The 17,780-nt window shown below is 44.0% G+C and overlaps 1 protein-coding gene across 5 annotated transcripts in view; it reads right to left on the bottom strand.

Moving 5' to 3' along the window:
• Positions 1 to 3,661: 3,661 nt before the first annotated feature.
• The window catches only part of PRPF18 (pre-mRNA processing factor 18), a 37,354-nt gene continuing 23,235 nt past the window's right edge, over positions 3,662 to 17,780 (bottom strand). For 3 of the 5 annotated variants that reach the window (XM_059725799.1, XM_059725800.1, XM_059725797.1), the window contains 8 exons: positions 16,521 to 16,634; positions 14,805 to 14,951; positions 13,425 to 13,577; positions 12,378 to 12,446; positions 11,248 to 11,388; positions 10,647 to 10,718; positions 7,128 to 7,283; positions 3,662 to 4,282 (listed from right to left, as the gene is read on the bottom strand). In XM_059725799.1, coding sequence (XP_059581782.1) covers positions 4,202 to 4,282; positions 7,128 to 7,283; positions 10,647 to 10,718; positions 11,248 to 11,388; positions 12,378 to 12,446; positions 13,425 to 13,577; positions 14,805 to 14,951; positions 16,521 to 16,634 — 933 coding nt within the window. In that variant the 3' untranslated portion in view covers positions 3,662 to 4,201. The remainder of the gene's footprint in view (positions 4,283 to 7,127; positions 7,284 to 10,646; positions 10,719 to 11,247; positions 11,389 to 12,377; positions 12,447 to 13,424; positions 13,578 to 14,804; positions 14,952 to 16,520; positions 16,635 to 17,780) is intronic. The other 2 variants (XM_059725798.1, XM_006273195.4) reach the window with 2 other exon arrangements.

The raw sequence follows: 17,780 nt of genomic DNA, 5'->3' as shown, positions 1-17,780 counted from the left end.
AATATCAACTAGCCCCGTTCCTTTCTCGTTGCAATTCTAATCAGTGGGGACCACAACTGAGCATGTCCTGGCCCATCAGGTATAGCCCCAAACTAAGGCATTCTGAGAGATGTTGCCTTAAGGTCTTGTGGGTGGTAATGTCTCAGTTGTGCGACAGGGTGCGGGACCATAAAACCATGTTCTTAGACTAGCGAGATGGATGAGGCACCAGGATTTAGAGCAGGGCTCTCTAGGTCGAGTGCTAGGTAAATGCAGATGGAGAAGCTGTCTCACAAAAGGGCTGGAGAGCTGAAGCTGGGGAGGTTAGGCTGCTTAAGCCCATGAAGAATGGTCTGGGAGGTGGCATAGGGACAGACAAGGATCCAAGAAGCCTGAGAAGCAAGAGCTGTAGCACAAGGTAAAAGTATTAATGAATGGATTAATGAGCAAACCTCATGTCAGGACTGGCGAGATGAAGGACAGAAGGATTGTTGCATGTTTGGATTCAGAGGCCAAAGTCACCAGACCAGCCGGGAAAAAATGAGGCATGAATTATCACAGTGGCAGCAGGAGACTGCAGAGCTGAAGGGGGGGGGAAAAAAAATGAGACAGATGCATAACCTGATGCTGAAAAGATAAAGAGAAACTGCTGCAGGGCCCCACTGTATGAATGCGGGACAGACAGTGAAAGAGCCCCTCAGAGAAGGAAGAGTACAGCTGTGCCCCAGTGCATACCTACACCCAGCAGGAGCTGGCAATAACATTTGGAAACGATCAAAATGGGACGTAAGCCATCATGTATCTCAATTCCACAGGCCAATACCACAGTGCCTTCTACTCCAGATGCCTTGGATAGATCAAAGGACCCAGCCAGCAAGCCTTAGTGGGTTAACTTTTCACACCGGTCATTTGGTAAGAATTCATTTTTATACAAAAGTATAAACAGTACGTGCCCAGAAAACTCAACAGAGATGAGAAGGGGACTGGGGTGCATACTCTCTAAACCCAGAGCAACAGGGTCCCTGTTCTGAAGAGGTCACAATCTAAAGAGACAAGACATCGGGAGTAGGAGAAAAAGATTTTAGATGGGCAATGGAGGCAGAGCCATGGAAGACCATAAAAGAGCAGGATCTGTACCAAGTTCTCCTGAAACCCAGCCCAGAGCCTAGGCCACAGCACCAGCCTTCTCATAAGCAGGGGTCCTGGTTTTCTCCAACTTAAAAAACAAAAAACAAAAACCCAATTTTTGGATTAGAAAAAGTAACCTCACATCAACATTTCTCCGTGATCAAAATGAAACGCCACTATACATATATTAGTGGCATTTCATTTTAATCACGGAAAAATGTGGATTTGGGGTTACTTTTTTTAATCCAAAAATTGGGGACTTTTTAAAAAATCACAGAAAACCAGGATCCCTGCTCATAAGGCAGCCAGATGATTTCAAATTGTGCACAAGTGGCTTTCTGATAACTTCATGAATGAACAGGAAGATGAAAAAGAAATGTTCATCTGTCAAAACCTACAGAGGTAAAATGCCCAGCGCTCGAGCTGCAACATCTTGCCTTCACAAACTGCAGACTGCAGTCCGAGCCCAGCTGGGCACTCCCACCCGCTCCTAAAACCACTATGCTATTTAAACCAGACTCTTGGGCTGTTTGTTTTTTAACGGATACTGTTTAACTATTTGAACACGGTCTAGTCGTGTGGGTCCATCCAGCTGCAAAGAGCCTCAAAACTGATGAAAAGCAGTTGCCATAACAGCATTCTCCTAGTGACACTCCAGGGACTGAAGCTGGCTCTCACACTCGGGACAGCTGGAAACTCTTACATAAATATGCCGTGAGAAAGTATTTTTCAGTTTCTGGGCTCCCAATACAAGGCCATTCCAGAAATTGCTGGGGGATAAAGTTATTCTGTCATGGGATACATTTGACTGTGAAGGCTGCATTTTTGGGACTCTCAGCAAGGAGACACATTGCTTAAATTACACTGTTGCTTAAATATGATTAGAGTAAAGAAACATTCACATCCAGAATTCACATCCCTGCAGGAGGAACATCTCCATTCAGACTATTACCCATGTCGACATTAAAACAACCCTGGTAGTTCCTGAGTAGGAGGGAAGGTCTATCCAATGGCACCGGAAACCCCCAAAGGAAACTGGCTCCCACCAAAGCAAATACAACAATCCTTCTTAAATCATTTCATGGCTATTTACTTACTGCACCTTTCAGCGGAAAATATAGTTGTTCTAAACCGGAGACAATAATGTTCCTAAATGATTCAGGGAGTTATAATTCAGGGAATTATTCAACACAAAGGTTAAGGTAAAGAGTTAGAAACAGAACAGGAAACCGAGGGAGGAGGGCTAGGGGGTGGACAGAGTTGTGGCCTTGTAAATATTGGCTGTTGCGCTAAAACCTCTGTGTGTGTAAGAGAGTGCGAGCATGTGTTACATGTGCATACACCACTGTCATTAATAAGAGTCTTCCAAGGACAGCTCTGCTAACATCTCCCCAACTCCTCCCTGCAAAGCCCAAGCTAGTCTCTAAAGCCCTTTCCCCAAGGTCTACTTTGAGATTTTCACAAGATCTTCTTTTTTATTACTTCTAAACTGCCTAAGCTCTAGCTGTTTTCCCTCAGGTTCAGAAACTTCAGGCTGAAGAATTACTATATCCAAAAATGTAGTAAAAACCCAGAGCCCTGAGATTTCCTGAGACAGACATGCTGTTGAGTTTTCCAAGAACAGACCTGAATGCAAAATATCAGTGCCTCTATCTGCCCCAAAGCACAGAGACGTTAGGTGACAGCAGCGCTGGGACAAAGCCCTCTTTCTCCCGTTGCCTTCACAGTAAGGGTCAGAGCTCAAACAAGTGCTCAATGAAACCCAACCTTACCTCAGTTCTTCAAAAATAAACTCAGCTCAAATTCTTAAACAATGCTGTTTCTCCATGGGGTTTCAGCACTGATAAATCCATAACATTGAACTTTTACCATTCAGAAAAACCTGACAGGCCACGGGACTGGTAATGGGATATAGAGCTTCTTAGTTTTAAAGCACAGGTTTGAATCCAGCCCCGGTCTGGAGTGACCAGAAATCATTTTGTGGCTTTTTGCAGGTCTGCTTCACGTGGGTTAGCAGTCTCACTCCAGCTTCTAAGGGGGCAGTGGTCCTCAACCATAAAACCCCCGCTGTCACTGGCAGTAATTCAGAAGCCACTGTAGAGGGGTCAGGGTTCGATTGCTCTCCTGGGCACACATCTAAGACAACTGGGGGAGAAGCCTGCCCCAGTCCTGGCAATGCTGGGATCACTATCTGGATAATCATGCATCTCAGACTGCCAATCGAAGTCTGTGGAAGTTCAGACCTTCAACAAACATTCAGCATCCCACCTTTTACGTCCTATATGAACACGAAGGCATATCATTCTGGCTGCTTCCTCGCTTGTCTCGAGTCAGAATGAAGGATGGTAAAAAAGCAGGGAGGTCTGGTTATTCTAACTGCAATGCCTAGCAGACTGCAATCTCCTCCAGATGTACCAACAAAATTTGAAAACCTAAGGAGCCGAAAGATTACTTACCTCAAAGCTCACAAGGTTTCTATTAAAAGCTTCATTACCAAAAAAAAAAAAAAAATTAGATGCATCCAAGATCAAAACCTCTTTTCACCCAGCTTGGATGTATTTTTCTGCTGAGAAAAATAAACTTTTAATGATAAATACCACATGAAGATTACACATTAAAATATTCGTATTTACAGAAATAACTAGGATTCAGCTTCAACTGTTTCCTTCCAATCATCTGCCCACACCAGTCTCCAATGGGAAAGAGTCCAAAAAAAACCACCCCATTGCCGTCTGTCATCTAAGCATCTGAATTATGGGAAGAGAGAAATTAAGTTCAGCCTGGTATGCTTTCCTGAATAACTGGTTAAAATAAAAACAAGGAAAGCCAGCTCGTGCTCCCCCCTCCTCACACAACCACCCAAAAAAGCCTTTTGTGTCCTGGATCCGCCGAGTATAAAATACACAGTCCTTAAGAAATGTAAGTAGATGTGGCTGGTGAAAAAAAATCAAGCAGAAGACAAAGCCCCTACTTTATGCTTTTGCCCAAGGCCCACCCTGAGTTTCTGCATTCAAGCAAAAATGTGCTGTTCTCTTCATCACTCTCTGGGTCTTGAGGAGCAGAAAGTGATTTGCACCTTGGATGCGAAAGGGCCTCACAACGCGTTGTACTCCACGCATTTCGATGGGTCTGTTGGGAAGTGTTTCTGGCAAATGGTCATGAGCCTCTTCAACCCCTAGAAAGTTAATAAAATAAGGACATTTCTGTCAGAAGTCTGCAGCCACCAAACAAACAATGATTTGATGGTTGCTTCCGATTGCTGAGTGGGAGTGAGAGAAACCACTATAATGATTTTTAAGTTAAGCAAGTTTCAAAAGATCCATGCTTTTGTACAAGCAGTATAAAGAATGAGTAGCTGAATGCTTCTGAAGTGGGAAAGGAGCATGAGAGAACTTGCAAAATTAGACCGTCTACCTTTATAGGAAAACATCACATCTATTACACTAGAAACTGTCCTTGGGAAAACAGTGGAGTGGGCCTCCCATCACAGGAGACACACCATCAGGTTAAAAATTAATTTAAATGGCTGATTATTAAAAGGGAAGGAAATTTATAACGTGTCCTGTTCATCGTTGATATTCTATATTACATTAAAACCAGTTGTAAAATGAAAAGCTGCATCAGTCATCTCATTGGTCTCCTGCACGGGCATGGTGCCAAAAAGTCTAGGTTTGAAAACTAGAAAAACCTTACAAAAATGAGCATCAGGCTTCCAATGAAGAGTTGCACTTTTCTCATCACTTTATTAGAGCACTAGCACTCACGGCATTGTCACACATGCAAGCATCGCAGCACCAGGCACTTTGAAAAGCGCCTGGCGCTGTGACACTTGCAGTTGTATAAGCGGCAAAATGCATATCAGTGCTGAGAAAGTGGCGGCAGCATGCTTTTGAACTAAAACACATTTGGAGGCGCTTTAATTCAAAAGCACGCCAACACCATTTTCTGCACTCAGTTCGCATGCAGAGCAGATCGCATGCGGACAGATAAATCAAGTCCGAGGCGGCCTGGCCGGAACCAAGTGCTGGGTGGCAGTGCCTGCACCGGGCATGAGCACCACAAGCGCCTCCGGCTTCTGCTGCTGCTGACAGGGGCTGCGCACCATTTGGGGGGGGGGGGGGGGGCGGGCGGTTATTATGCAATTCCCTCTATATACATTATACAAACAAATCATGACAAAATATTTTTTGTAATAAAATTAAAAATGTTATAGTAGTTGCTTGACTTTTAGTGTATGATTTGTTTGTTTTTTTTATAGTTCTAAGATGCACCCCTCACTCCCAAAAGGAGTATTTCTGGGGGGCAAGGGGAGGGACTTTCTTTGGCAACAGTCAAGAGTAGGCGCAGACTTCCAGTCCCAAGATGGCAACCATGGGGTGGGGAAACTGTCAAGAGGCATGGCTACCCATGCAGCCCTCAAAAGCTCACCAAACCTCATTAAGCAGCCCTCCAGCCAAAATAACTGCCCGCCCCTGTTGTAGAATAACATCTCTTGCTGCAAGGAGGCATGAGCTGGCCCAAGTAGCCCAGAGGCTGGATGACTTTGGCTTTCTTTGCGGTTAAGTGATGAATCTAGAAAATGTACTAGGCATCGCCCATTAAGGATGCTGTAACCTCTGGACTTCTGGCAAAGGGCTATGCGCACGGGCAGGGATGAGTTATTGTAGTTCTTGTTATAATCCTTTAACTAAAATGAAGTGTTTCTTTGGGGGGAGGAGGGCAGAGGAGAGGATGGGTGGCTGTGAAAGACAGCCACACCCGCCATAAGAAAGGGAAGTACAAGCTTGAGAGGGACAGTAAAGTGGTGATGGGCAGGTGACTCCCCTGGGTGTGAGGCATGGGAATGGCAGTAGGTAGGGATGGGAGGGAATATGGAAAGAAAATATTTTATTGTATGGAGGCACTGATTGGGAGTTGGGAAAGGCTCTCCTTGGTCAGAGTGGGAGCGGTGGGGTGAAGGGGTTGGAAGTCCAAGGGCTGTTTTGTTGTACCTTCCGATTTTAATCTTTCATTCTGTTTTTAAGTTATTTCGTCTGTTATTGTAACCCTCCCTGAGCCTTTTTGGGGAAGGGCAGCATATAAATCAAATAAATAAATAAACATGCTCCTAATATTGTTGGCCTGAACAATGCTAATATTTCATAACCCAAATTCAAACAATGCTGGTTACAGAAGGCTCTGGGTGTTTACAGCAGAGAGAAGGAACACACATGCTTGAGGCTAGCTCGACATATGGCCGTATGGTTAACTATGTGTTTGAGTGGCTCAGATCTGAGCCTCCTACCCACAGCGAGACAAAGGAAGACTGCATACAGTTATGCAGAGACTCCTAACTGGGAGATTTTCAGCTGGTGAGCCTTTCAGTTTAGCAAACGCAGGTTGGCAGGATGGTAATTACCTAAAGACGTTCGATTTGAGGTATTTGAAAAGAGACCCAGAAGCATGGCTCTTTACAGTTTCAAACAGTCTCCAAGAAAAAAATAAGAAATAAGAACAATTCTTACACCTCATTCTTTTAAACATTTATATAAAGTTGGGACATTTTTATAAAGTGGTCTCCCTCTGGAACTGCAATTGTGAGTACATGCAAAACGTCCCTTTAAGGGTCACCACATCTGGCTAGCTGCGGAAGTACAGGGCCAAGCTGGAAACACCTTACTTCGCTGCTAAGTCAATTCAACAAGAGGCCCATAAACTCTGTGCAAGACGTGATGGTAAGGCAATGGGTTAGGAAACGAAGGAACCCAGGAGAACAAAACATGTGTTTGTAGTTATTTCAGCCCTGATACAGGACCATGGTAATAAGACCTATTTAACTATCTCTAAACCAGAGCAGAAGAGTGCTCACATGTCCAGGAAGCATTGGCTATTAAACTGATACTATCCTGGGTCCCAGCCAGAAGGCAACGGCCCATATCTAGCACTTCTTTTAACCACATCATTTGTGCTTACAAAGCTGCATTACTCTAACTTTGAAAGTCAAGTCTCTGGATTCCAGAGCCTAACACTCAGCACCTCACCTGAATGTATTTCCTCTGAGTCTCATCATTCAGGACATGGGCCACATGCTTTGAGAAAATCTTTTCACGGCCAGTTCGGGCATGGATGCCAACCATGGTGACTCCAATGGGCCAAGGTGCGTTCCCAATGGCCATCTGAAGGTAGGCGTCATTCGCCTGAAGAAACAAGAATTATAAATACTTAGGAAAGCAAAAGATGATATCAGAAAATAAGGGGCTCCCACAGTTCACTTCCCATAATGATCAACACCAGGGCTGTCCCTAGGGAGGGGAAAATCGGGGCGACTGCCCCAGGCCCTGCACTTTGGGGGGGCCCCACAGAGCCAGGTGGAGTGGCCATAGCGACTCTGCACCACTGCCACCAGCTTTGGATCCGGCCACTTGCTACCCACTCGCCCCGGCTGCCTTCTTTGTGTCTGGAGCAGGCCCTGATCTCGTGTGCCCAACACACACATACCAAGCTCCCTCCCTGAAATGAAGAATCATTTATTGAAGTCTATTTTACAATCTAAATGATCTTGCATTTGACTCCTGAAGTCAGTGACAAACATGAATTTAATGCTTTGATTATATACCAGAGGGAAGGAGAATCCCAGGTAACAAAATGTAACACTGACCAGAGAAAGCCAAGTTTCTGGAGATCAGTTTGACCATAGGCCCCCTTTAATGCTAACTTTCTGCTAACAAATTGCCTTATTTTTAGAAGTTCTCTGGACACTTTGGGGGAAAATAAGGAGAAAATAAAGAGGGGGAGGAGGAATGACTGGGCCAGAAGCTCACTACCAAAGCAACTGAATGGGGGCCTCAAGACAGCTTCCACATGGCTGAGATTGCCCTCACACATGCATGGAGCCTAGACAGTGTTTGAAGAAATAAACCAGCTGTGTGAAGTTGTCTTCCAACAAAGACAGACAGCTCCTTTGCCGCTCTCTACAAGGGTGGGCTGCATTTAAACTCAACACCTATGGGCAGGTTATTAGCCATGATGACTGAACCTGGTTCTGGCAGATCTAAAACCAGGAGCCTTTACTGACCAAGTTATAAGACCCTGGACTTCAAGCTCAACACTCCAGGTACTAGGGGGAATGGAGCTGTGCTTGCTTCACATTCCAAAATATGATGGTAGCACCACTTACTGGGTGGTGCACCCAACACTTCCCACAATTAAGCTGCCATTTTGGTTATTTATAATAGTGCTGAACTTCAGCAATTCCAGCTGAAGTCTTCTTACCTTTGGCTGAACTGTTTTTCAAGTTTCAGCCAAAACAGCTGATGAAGGAGGAAAAAAAATAGATGGGAGAAAACGCTGTATTCGTTCAGAAAAGATTCTCAAACTCTGACACAAAGGAGCTCCAGCACCTCCCAACTTTTCAGCAGAGACCTGAAATGGGAGGGAGGCCCACCCTGGTGTTAGGGATGTGCCTTTTGCCAGTCCCCTGGAAATGTACCCAAACGTTGCCAAGATAGAAGTCTCTGCAAAAATTCACAGTTCCTGAACAATCAGCCAAGACTGGTCTCCAAAAAGCTCATCTACATGAGTAGGCCCCAAGCCAGGTCTGTGGAGACTGTATTGAACTTGTCCTATTATCTCCCCCACCCCAGGCATCTAGGAGTCATGGCAAGGGGTGGAAGAACAGGGTAAAGAGATTCCCTTCCATGCTGTCCATCTTGCCCCATGCCTTCTGGGATCCTGGCAGCATGGAGATGTGAAAGCACTGGAAAGCAGAAGGGTCAGGAAAGGACCAGGAGAAACATGGGGCAGGGCAGGAGGTCAGGATCCAGAACTACTACAGCATCCAGCCTTCCAGGGCCTGAAGTCTCCCCTCTCTGCTGTCAGCAAACAGCTGTAAAACTACTGGTAAAGTACAAGCTGAAGTGACTGGTCCACAGCCTGCTACTGCTACCAATTACTCCACTGCCTGATGGGCTGCCCAGACACTGAGGATTTTTTTTTTTAAACATTTTAAGGAAAATTGTGTGTCCCAAGTCAAATCAGCCAAATCAATTACAAATCTGTGAATCATCCAAGAACCAAATGTGGCCCTATTACCAGCAAACATCCTCCACCCCCACACGGGGCTTCAGATGCTTCCAAATCCTTTGGCGGGCATCCTACGTGTAGGCCCAAGCCCGGAAGCTTGGGGCTAGGATGCCCCCGAGTTCAGCTTGGCCTCGGCCTGCTGGAAAGGACACAGGGGACTGCAGGAAGTGAGAAGCAAAACCCTGCTCTGCTTGAAGGCTAGGTAGGGACGATACACTTTAAGGACACCTGTAGCCACTCACAACACATGGAGATATTTCAAGAAACACTAAATATACAATTACTGAATGTGGCGAGTCAGCTGGGGGGGGGGTTTGGAATTGCCTGTGATCATAAAGCAGTCAGTCATTAAAGGGTTCATTTTGGTTTACAGGAGACAAATTCTGTCATTTCCCAGCTTACAGGAGCTCCATGTTACCAACGCAACTATCTTTCACCATTTCCTGGAGATTTCGAGAGTACAGCACTAAAAATACACATTTCATTGCATATAGCAGAAAGCACGCAAGTTATCAGCAACTGAGGAAGGTAAATTTTGTCAGGAATTAAGACAGGGAACTGGGTAGAAAAGCAGAAGGGATGGAAGCATCTTCAAAAGTGTCAGGTCCACGAGCCTCAGAAAACCTTCCAAGTGCATATTCAAAGGTGCCAAGCCAATCTAAGTATATAATCAAGCACCTGCAGAACAGACAGGCACAGCTGATCCACCCACATTTGCCACATGCCAGTTGCTTTCTTAGGGGAACATTTAGAATATACAGATTGTAATTCAGAAACGTGTTAGCCTGACTTCAAACTGGCTTGAATTAAACTTGCCTTAGGGCACACTATGTTCCAAAAAAACAAAATCAGGCTTGCTCGCTAGGCAGATTATTCCAAGTCCTCACAAGTCTTGGGGGAAAAAAAATTGGAGGGGGAATTACAAGGCTCAGTTTCCCTTGCCAGTTTCCCTTGCCACCCATTCATGCTCGCCTAGAAACAATTTCAGCATTCGAGCTATTTCTGAAGGTGGTTATAGTATGCTTCATGTGAAATGTATAACTGTCATTGTTTTGGGGCACCAAATAATTCCAGTTGCCTCCTCTAGGTGCATTTTTTACCCAAAAAATGTCAAAAATATATCTTCAATCTTGCTAATTCTGGAGCCCGTGAAACTCACAGATTGTAAACAAGGCAGGATTTATCCCTCTTCAGTAGCCACATCCAAATCCAAGACTTTCCAGGCAGCTCTCTTGCTGAGAAATAAATATCAATCCAAAACCTGGAAGCCCGCCATTCAGTTCCAGGAACTATACAGTGAATTCCCCACCTCCCTCTACCTGGTGTCTAAGCAGAGGCTGATGTCAATTTTGTCTGAACAGATGTTATGTCTAACCCTAACTATGTTCCCTCTGAGGACCTAAAGCCTTCACACCATATACTCAATCTAATTAATACAAGATAGTTTCAACACTTTGGAGGCTTTTAAACAAACATACCTTCACATACTCCCGTTGCAACATGAATTTAATAATATCTGTTATTGATTCTTTGATGTCTGCAGGAAGAGTCTGGAAGAGAAGATTCATCAGTTTTACTTATGAATTACACATAGCTCCTGAAAGTCCTCCTACCATAGAAGAGCTCAGCACATCTACAGATCTCAAAGCATGCTAAAGAAAATAGATGCATCTAAATAAAAGTATTGTGCACACAAGATGACTGAGGCCTGGGGAGCTTAAGTGATATGCCCAAGGTCCCTGTAAGTCAGCGGCAGGCTGGAAGCAAACCCCAGATTCTTTACCACCTCACCAGTCCACTGGACTTGCAATGCATAAAATGACAATTGTGCAGGCAATGGACAGTTATTTGAAGTAAATGATACAACTCAGTGATTAGGGCACAGAAAGGAGAACCAGGAAGTTTATTGGGTTTTCTTCTCAATTGTGTGATTGGATAAGCCTGAGCAAATCTTGGGCTCCCTACTTCCTTTTCCCCATGTGCACAAAGGAAGTAACATTTTCTTAGATGAGAAACACCATGTAACCACTGAATATTCTGTAAGTCTTGCTGAATAGCAGCATTTTAAAAATCTTTCACCCTTTTCCGTAGTTTTCTGAAGAGGGGTCGGAGGTAAGATTCTGTCTGCTTTTGAGTGGCACTGCTCAGTTTCCCCTGCACACCACGTTTGACATAATCCTCCCTGGCATTCAGCTCCTTGGCCCAAACTCCGAGAAGAAACTGCAAAGGGAAGAAATAAATTGATGATACACTGCCACCTCGTGGCTAGGCTCACAAAGTGCATGCATAACAGTAAAAAGCGAGGAAAATGTCTGGACAAAACTCAAAAAGGTGGTTTTCAGGTGGGAATTGAATTAAAACATGGCATAGAAGGATCGTAAAGTTGTGCCAGGCATAGGGGATGGCACAGAAGAAAGTACCACGAAGCAGAAGGAGGCAACTTGGGAAATGCTGAGATGGACGTCACTGCTGAAACTAACAGGCAAGCCAAGACAAAGAAACAAAAGCAGACATTGGTGGGAGGCACAGGAAAAGTTTCACCATTATTTCAGCTAACTGCCACACAACACTCCTTTCAGATCAGAGCCCAAAAAACATTCTCGCACTACACATGAGTTTCCAAGTCTCTCTCTAGACTTGTGCTGCAGTGCACTTGCACACGATCCAAGGTAAATGGGTACCTGGGCATTTAAGATGAGGAACAAAAGGTGGCCAAACACAAATACTAATCACATCACACTAGGTGCCGCTAGCCACAGAGCTGACAGGCCTGACGAACCTTCCAGGTTCAGACACAGCATGACAGACTGATTTGTACAGAGCCATCACAGCTTGCTTAAACTCTCTTAATCCAGCCTAACATAAGTGTCACAGGAAAAGATTTACCAAAAATGTGTTAAATAAGCCTGAAAAATCAGAACCAGTTTTCAAAAATGTTATGCATCTACCATTTCCTCACTCTTTCCAGTAGGAGGTGTTGAGCCCTTCTGAAAAATCTAGCTACCTAAATAGAGACTGGCTAAATAGGGTCTTGATGTCTTTAAAAAAAAAAAAAAAAAAAAAAAAAAAAAAATCTATCCCTACACATCCCAAGGCAGAACAGCCACAACCAGAACCTCTTGTTTTTAATTATTATTATTATATTCAAACAAATCATGCTCCTTGCTACTGCTGAAACAGAATCAACCCACCAAATTAAATCTCTTTACCTTTAAGAATTTGGTTATGATGTCCATGTCTTTATGGTCATCCCCTTTTCCTAAGGACTCTCCCAAAGCCTGAAAGAGAAAAGCTGTCAGTACGTTTCCCTTCCACATCTTCCAGTTACTTGTTTCTGCCAAAAAACAGCCAATAACACTGCGCAGGTTTCTGATATTCATGAATCTACTGCCTGTGGGCAATAAAGAACCAGCTGCAGATTTCTTAAATCTGACTTATCTGGGATTTCTAACATAAAAGCATTCTCACCTACTAAATAATAGGCATGACAGGCAAAGATGCTGAGCCCACAACTCCTGGACATATGATTTGCACTCAGTATTTTAAAACCTCTAACAATCAGCTCAGAGTGACTTTATTAATGTTATGCCATGCTTTATGCTATTTAAATTCTCTATTCAGAGTTTCACATTTGTTTACTTGGACAGGGAACCTTTCTATAGTCAGCTCCAAGATCACCCTCTAAGGGCGCGTCCACACATGCAGGCATACGCGCTTGCAGCAGCTCAAACAGAAGTGGCACAAATTTGAGCCAGGCATTTTTGCCTCAGCGCACATGCCTGGACATGTACTTTGGTGTAGGGAAAGTTGCACCACTTGGGGCACAATGACCCTGCTCAGCTCCACCTGGATCTGCAGCCAGGGGGAGCTAGAGCCTGGGGCCAGCACTTGTGCTGGCCCCAGCACTTTAAAAACCTGCCCTGTGCCAGCCCCAACAGTATAAAAGCCTGCCTGGTGAGCAACTCAGGGCTGCTTGTCCTCAGGAGCCTGAGGCCTAGCCACTTGGTATCTAGGGACACTACCCCTTGTGCCAACTGGACTGCTGAAGCAGCCCTAACCTGGAATGACCCCTGCCCCCTCTACCCACTGCAGCAGTCTGGCAGTGGGGGATGCTGCCTAGCTGTGACCTGCTGCCACCTGCTACAGCATCCACCCCCTTGGACCTGTGGCCCCATGGCTGCGCCCCTGCCAGACCCCCCCCGCTCTGCCATTTGGGCAGCTATCACCCAGAAGATGTGCTCCTTGTGGTGGCCCACTTTGAATTGTCCAAGTGTGTCCTCTTGGCCCCAAATGGCCAACAGGTCAGCCACCTCGTCTGCCCCTCCAGCTGGGTCCCCAGTGCTGGCCCTGGACAGGGTCGTCTGTCCGGGTCTCGCCACTTGTCTCACCAGCAGAGATCCTGGTGTTCCCTGTTTAAAAATTGCAAATTCTCTCATAAGAAACCCAAATTCTCTCATTCAAACACCCAAAATAGCGTTCTTCCACTATTAAAATGAAATGCCACTATATATAGAGAGATCCATTGGGCAATGTTTTATTGATACATTTACGAGTTTAAAGCAATTTGGAAGCCTACCAGTGCCTTTATCATCGTAATAAATACATTCTAAATATCTATACACTTTAGCATTTACTTTTGTTTTTTTTGTCATAGAAAAGTCAAAGCTGACCCTACCCCCTTCACTCACCAGGATGTGCAGTGCTGAGCAGCACTGATATGCCAGTGCACTGCCCTGCCTCTCAACCCACAGCCTGCCCCCCATCCCAGTCCTCTCACCCCTTACCCACAGGGACAGGTACATGGGTAAGGGGTTTGTGGGGGTGGCTGGGGCCAGGCAAGGAGGCAGGCAGGGGGGCTGGGGCCAGGCAGGGGACCCACCCATCCTGAGCTGCCCCCCCCCCCCCCCCCCGCATGGTCCCCTGCATCCCCAGTAATCCCCCCACTTCCTTCAGCCCCCCACCCCTCCTTACCTGGAACAGAGCCCAGGTACAAGTCGCTGCAGCCTGCACCACTGTTTGCCATGCGTGGGCAGGCAGCGTGCTTCAGCCCCAGGGCAAGGACCATCCATAGAAATGCTCTAGCTGGCTACCATGGCATCTCTGTGGAGGACCCGAGCCTCTGGTTGCCTCAGGGCATGATCCAGGACCGTGCCCTGCCCTGCTTTTTTCCCCCGGGGTATATTTTGATACCTAGACCTCCAGGTATCAAATGTTGACCCTGTGCTGCAAATATGCAGCACGGGGAACATTTTTTTGTTCCCAAAGTGCCTCTTACAGCATCTCAAACTGGTTTGGAATGCTGCAAGAGGCATTTGCATTTGTCTGGACGCACCCTAATACTGCAGCAGTCTGCTGACACGTACAGACTACAAATGCTACTTTTATACTTCTTATAAAGATCCAGTCTTTGTAAGGCCCATCTACATGAGGAAATAGATCATCTCTGTCTCGACCGGATTTCTGCATGAATTGGTTGCAAAGAGTCTTAACCATACTGTTAGTGTTTGCAGCCTGTTTCTGCCCATCCTTCGATGAAGTGGCCCGAGTACACACCTTATCTAAACCCAGCTACGAAGTTTCCGTATGACACTGGACACCCTGAGAGAGAGAGAGAGTTAGATTAGCATATTATATACCTCCAATTCTTCAATAGTAGTGTTTTCTTCGTGGACTTTCAGATCATTCTGTGAGTCATCTTCTCCTGCTTCTTGACCACCTACAATCTCATTCAGGTACTGTTGATCAATCTTATCCAAAGCCGCCTTCAGGTCATTTCTCAATCCCTAAGAGAGAAAGGAGTAATAGTTACTATATAATCATAATCCTATTGCTTTGGATAATGCTAAGAAACTTTTTACTTTTGTCCAGTAAGGGCTGAATTCTGAGGACTTGCATAACTTCTTAACTTTAAGAAGGGGGACTGTAAAGTCAAAGTCAATTCAAAGGGCAAAGCTTCTGGACACATGAATTGAGATTACTCATCTACTTAAAATTAAGTAGATACGCAAGAGTCCACAGAACTGAAACTTAAAACCACAGCAACTAGCACCCTTTCCGCTATTTTCAGCTAAAAAGCTACAGAGATTGAATTAGCTTCCAGTGCAGTCAGCATAGTACCTTAATAGTAATTCTAATGCAAGAAATGCATTTCTGCTGGGCTTCATCAAGTCTTCCCATTTGCCCTGAACTAATAAAGCAACCATGCTTTCTTTATTTAAAACAGCTCAAAACATCCATGCTGTTTCCCTTTAGCACGTGTAAATATTGTTCTTCTTTTTAAACAAAACTGAATGTTTTATTTAAATTGCAGTTAAAGAGAATTTAACTTCACCTACTTTCAAGTGTGCATGAAAAAAAATTAAGTAATATTACATATGGTTAAAATCTGATACTAAATTTTTATAATCAAAAGAAGATAGCTTGTCAATAAGCACAAATTTATCTAAGGAATGGAACTACTGTGACAGGCTTTTAAATTATACAGAAAGCTAGAATTCAATCTGCCACTCCTAACCCCAAGACAAGTTTATGCACTTCTATCATTTCAAAAGAAGTAGGTATGTATTTTCAGAGTAATCTTTTTTGATTCTCAAGAATGATTCAGCTGCTTTCATCAGTTTTGGATATTTGACCCACACTAACTATTAAACCCTCTGAAATATACCTCAACTGCAAGGGGCTGAAATGTATGCTAAAAGTCTAAATTATGTTATTTCCTGTCCTCAGGCCTGATTCCACTTCCAGTGATGCTAATAACAGTTCTACCTGACCCTGGTAGAGTCAGGGCTCAGTTTGCCAGAACTGTATCAACTCTTTAATCTTGTTTATCCTACTATAGGCCAGCAAACAGAAGAGAAAAGACAGAAGCAGTGCAAAAGAAACAGGTTTAGAACTGCCCATCTCCCATGGTTTTTAGAGCTCTTGGAGATTTGAACTGGCTTGAAACGATTTTCCAATAATATTGTTTATAATAAATAGAAAGGAATAAAATCCAGCTTTCTTGTTTTGTTGTGTAGAGTGCAAACATAGGGGGTGGGGAGATAAACAGAATCATGTCTTCTTACTTAGATGATATCTAATATCCAGTTAACAGGTTTGTTATAAAAAAATGCCAGGTTAGGAGTCATTTTTGGTTGAAAAACAGGGGGAAAATGACCCACAGCCTTTAAAAAGTTGGACAGCTCCAGGAAGAGTAAAAGGCACACTTGGAAAATCTACATATGGAGAATGAAAGGTATCTTCCATTGTTTTATACCTTTTTTAAATGACAATCCACAGATATAGTAAACACTAGGACAAAACTAATTACATACATACGGTCTCACTGTTAAACATTCATTTGCCAGTGTTACCTTGTTAACTTCAGGCGCAAGAATTTCTATCTTCCTCAAACGCTGGAACGCATCATAATCTGTTTCTCCAAACAATCTGATAGGTTCACCTCTCTCTCTCAATCTTCTAATCACCTGCAAGGAGTCAAAGTGTTCTCTAATGCAAACTAATAGGAGGCAAAATAAAATCCAGGATAGTTTATTTACATAGTCTATAATAAGCAAATGGCGCGGCAGTGGTAGAGTCGAAATAGCATCAGTAAAATGTTCCAGACACTTTCTGATCTAAATAGGACATTCCCACAGTATTTCAGTTAAGGGTCATTTCAATTGAAATAATTCCAATCCAAATTTTCTTTAAAATCTCAGGCATCCTTGCTGTGGCTTAACTTCCTCTTACCAACTTGTTTTTGAAACAGCATGGATCTTCCCTGCTTCAAAAAAGTAGGTATCTATTTTCAGAGTGATCTTTTTTTGACTCTCAGGGATGATTCAACTGGTTTTGTTAGCTCTTGATATTTGACCTCCACTAACTATCCCCTGCCTATGGTGTGCAAGATGTTCCTATTTCTAGTTTTGTGCTTTCTACTTGAATGTGAGGGTTTGAAGTGGTGATTTTTAGGCATCTTTGGTGAAATAGTTGCCAGAAGACACAAGGGACTCAACCCGACAGCCAGGGAAACCATTTCCAGTCGTATGTTCCTGCAACATTTTCACATGATGGTAGCCTTTTCAAAGCACCAAAGTGACGCAAAAGTCAGGGAGATTGCACTCTGAGTAAAACTTGAAATTCTAAATTACTTTGGATTTTTGCAAGATCCTAATGGATGGAAATGGATGACATTTTCTAAGTGTCAAAATACTTACCCACTGTCTGAGGCAAGAAAAACATTTGTGCATGAATGTAAGTATAGGCTGAGTAAATTGGGTGTCTAGGTTAAAAGCCAGCATGACCTGGTTGGAAGACAGACTTACAAAAGCTCCTCTTCTAAGGACCTTAGGGCCCTTGCAAATATTAAGTCTCAGTATACAAATACAGCATTCATTTATTGCAAAAACAGGCAAAACTGAGGCAAAAAAATTAGACAATATACCAGTCCTGGTCAGAGCTAAGAACAGAATCAGATCTCCAGATTGGACACTGCCACCATTTCAGTGCAATGGACTAACTAAACAAGAAGCAGCAGAAGAGTTAGAGTTTTCCATATAGCTACATGGTTCTCTGTGTCCCATACTTGGGTGAACCCTTAACTTGCAGTCATTGCAGAATCAAAAATGAAT

Source organism: Alligator mississippiensis, chromosome 4 (genome assembly GCF_030867095.1).
Source record: "Alligator mississippiensis isolate rAllMis1 chromosome 4, rAllMis1, whole genome shotgun sequence".
NCBI classification, from domain to species: domain Eukaryota; kingdom Metazoa; phylum Chordata; order Crocodylia; family Alligatoridae; genus Alligator; species Alligator mississippiensis.
The sequence above is the reverse complement of the archived record's forward strand: the minus strand, read 5'-3'. Positions and strand labels throughout refer to the sequence as shown.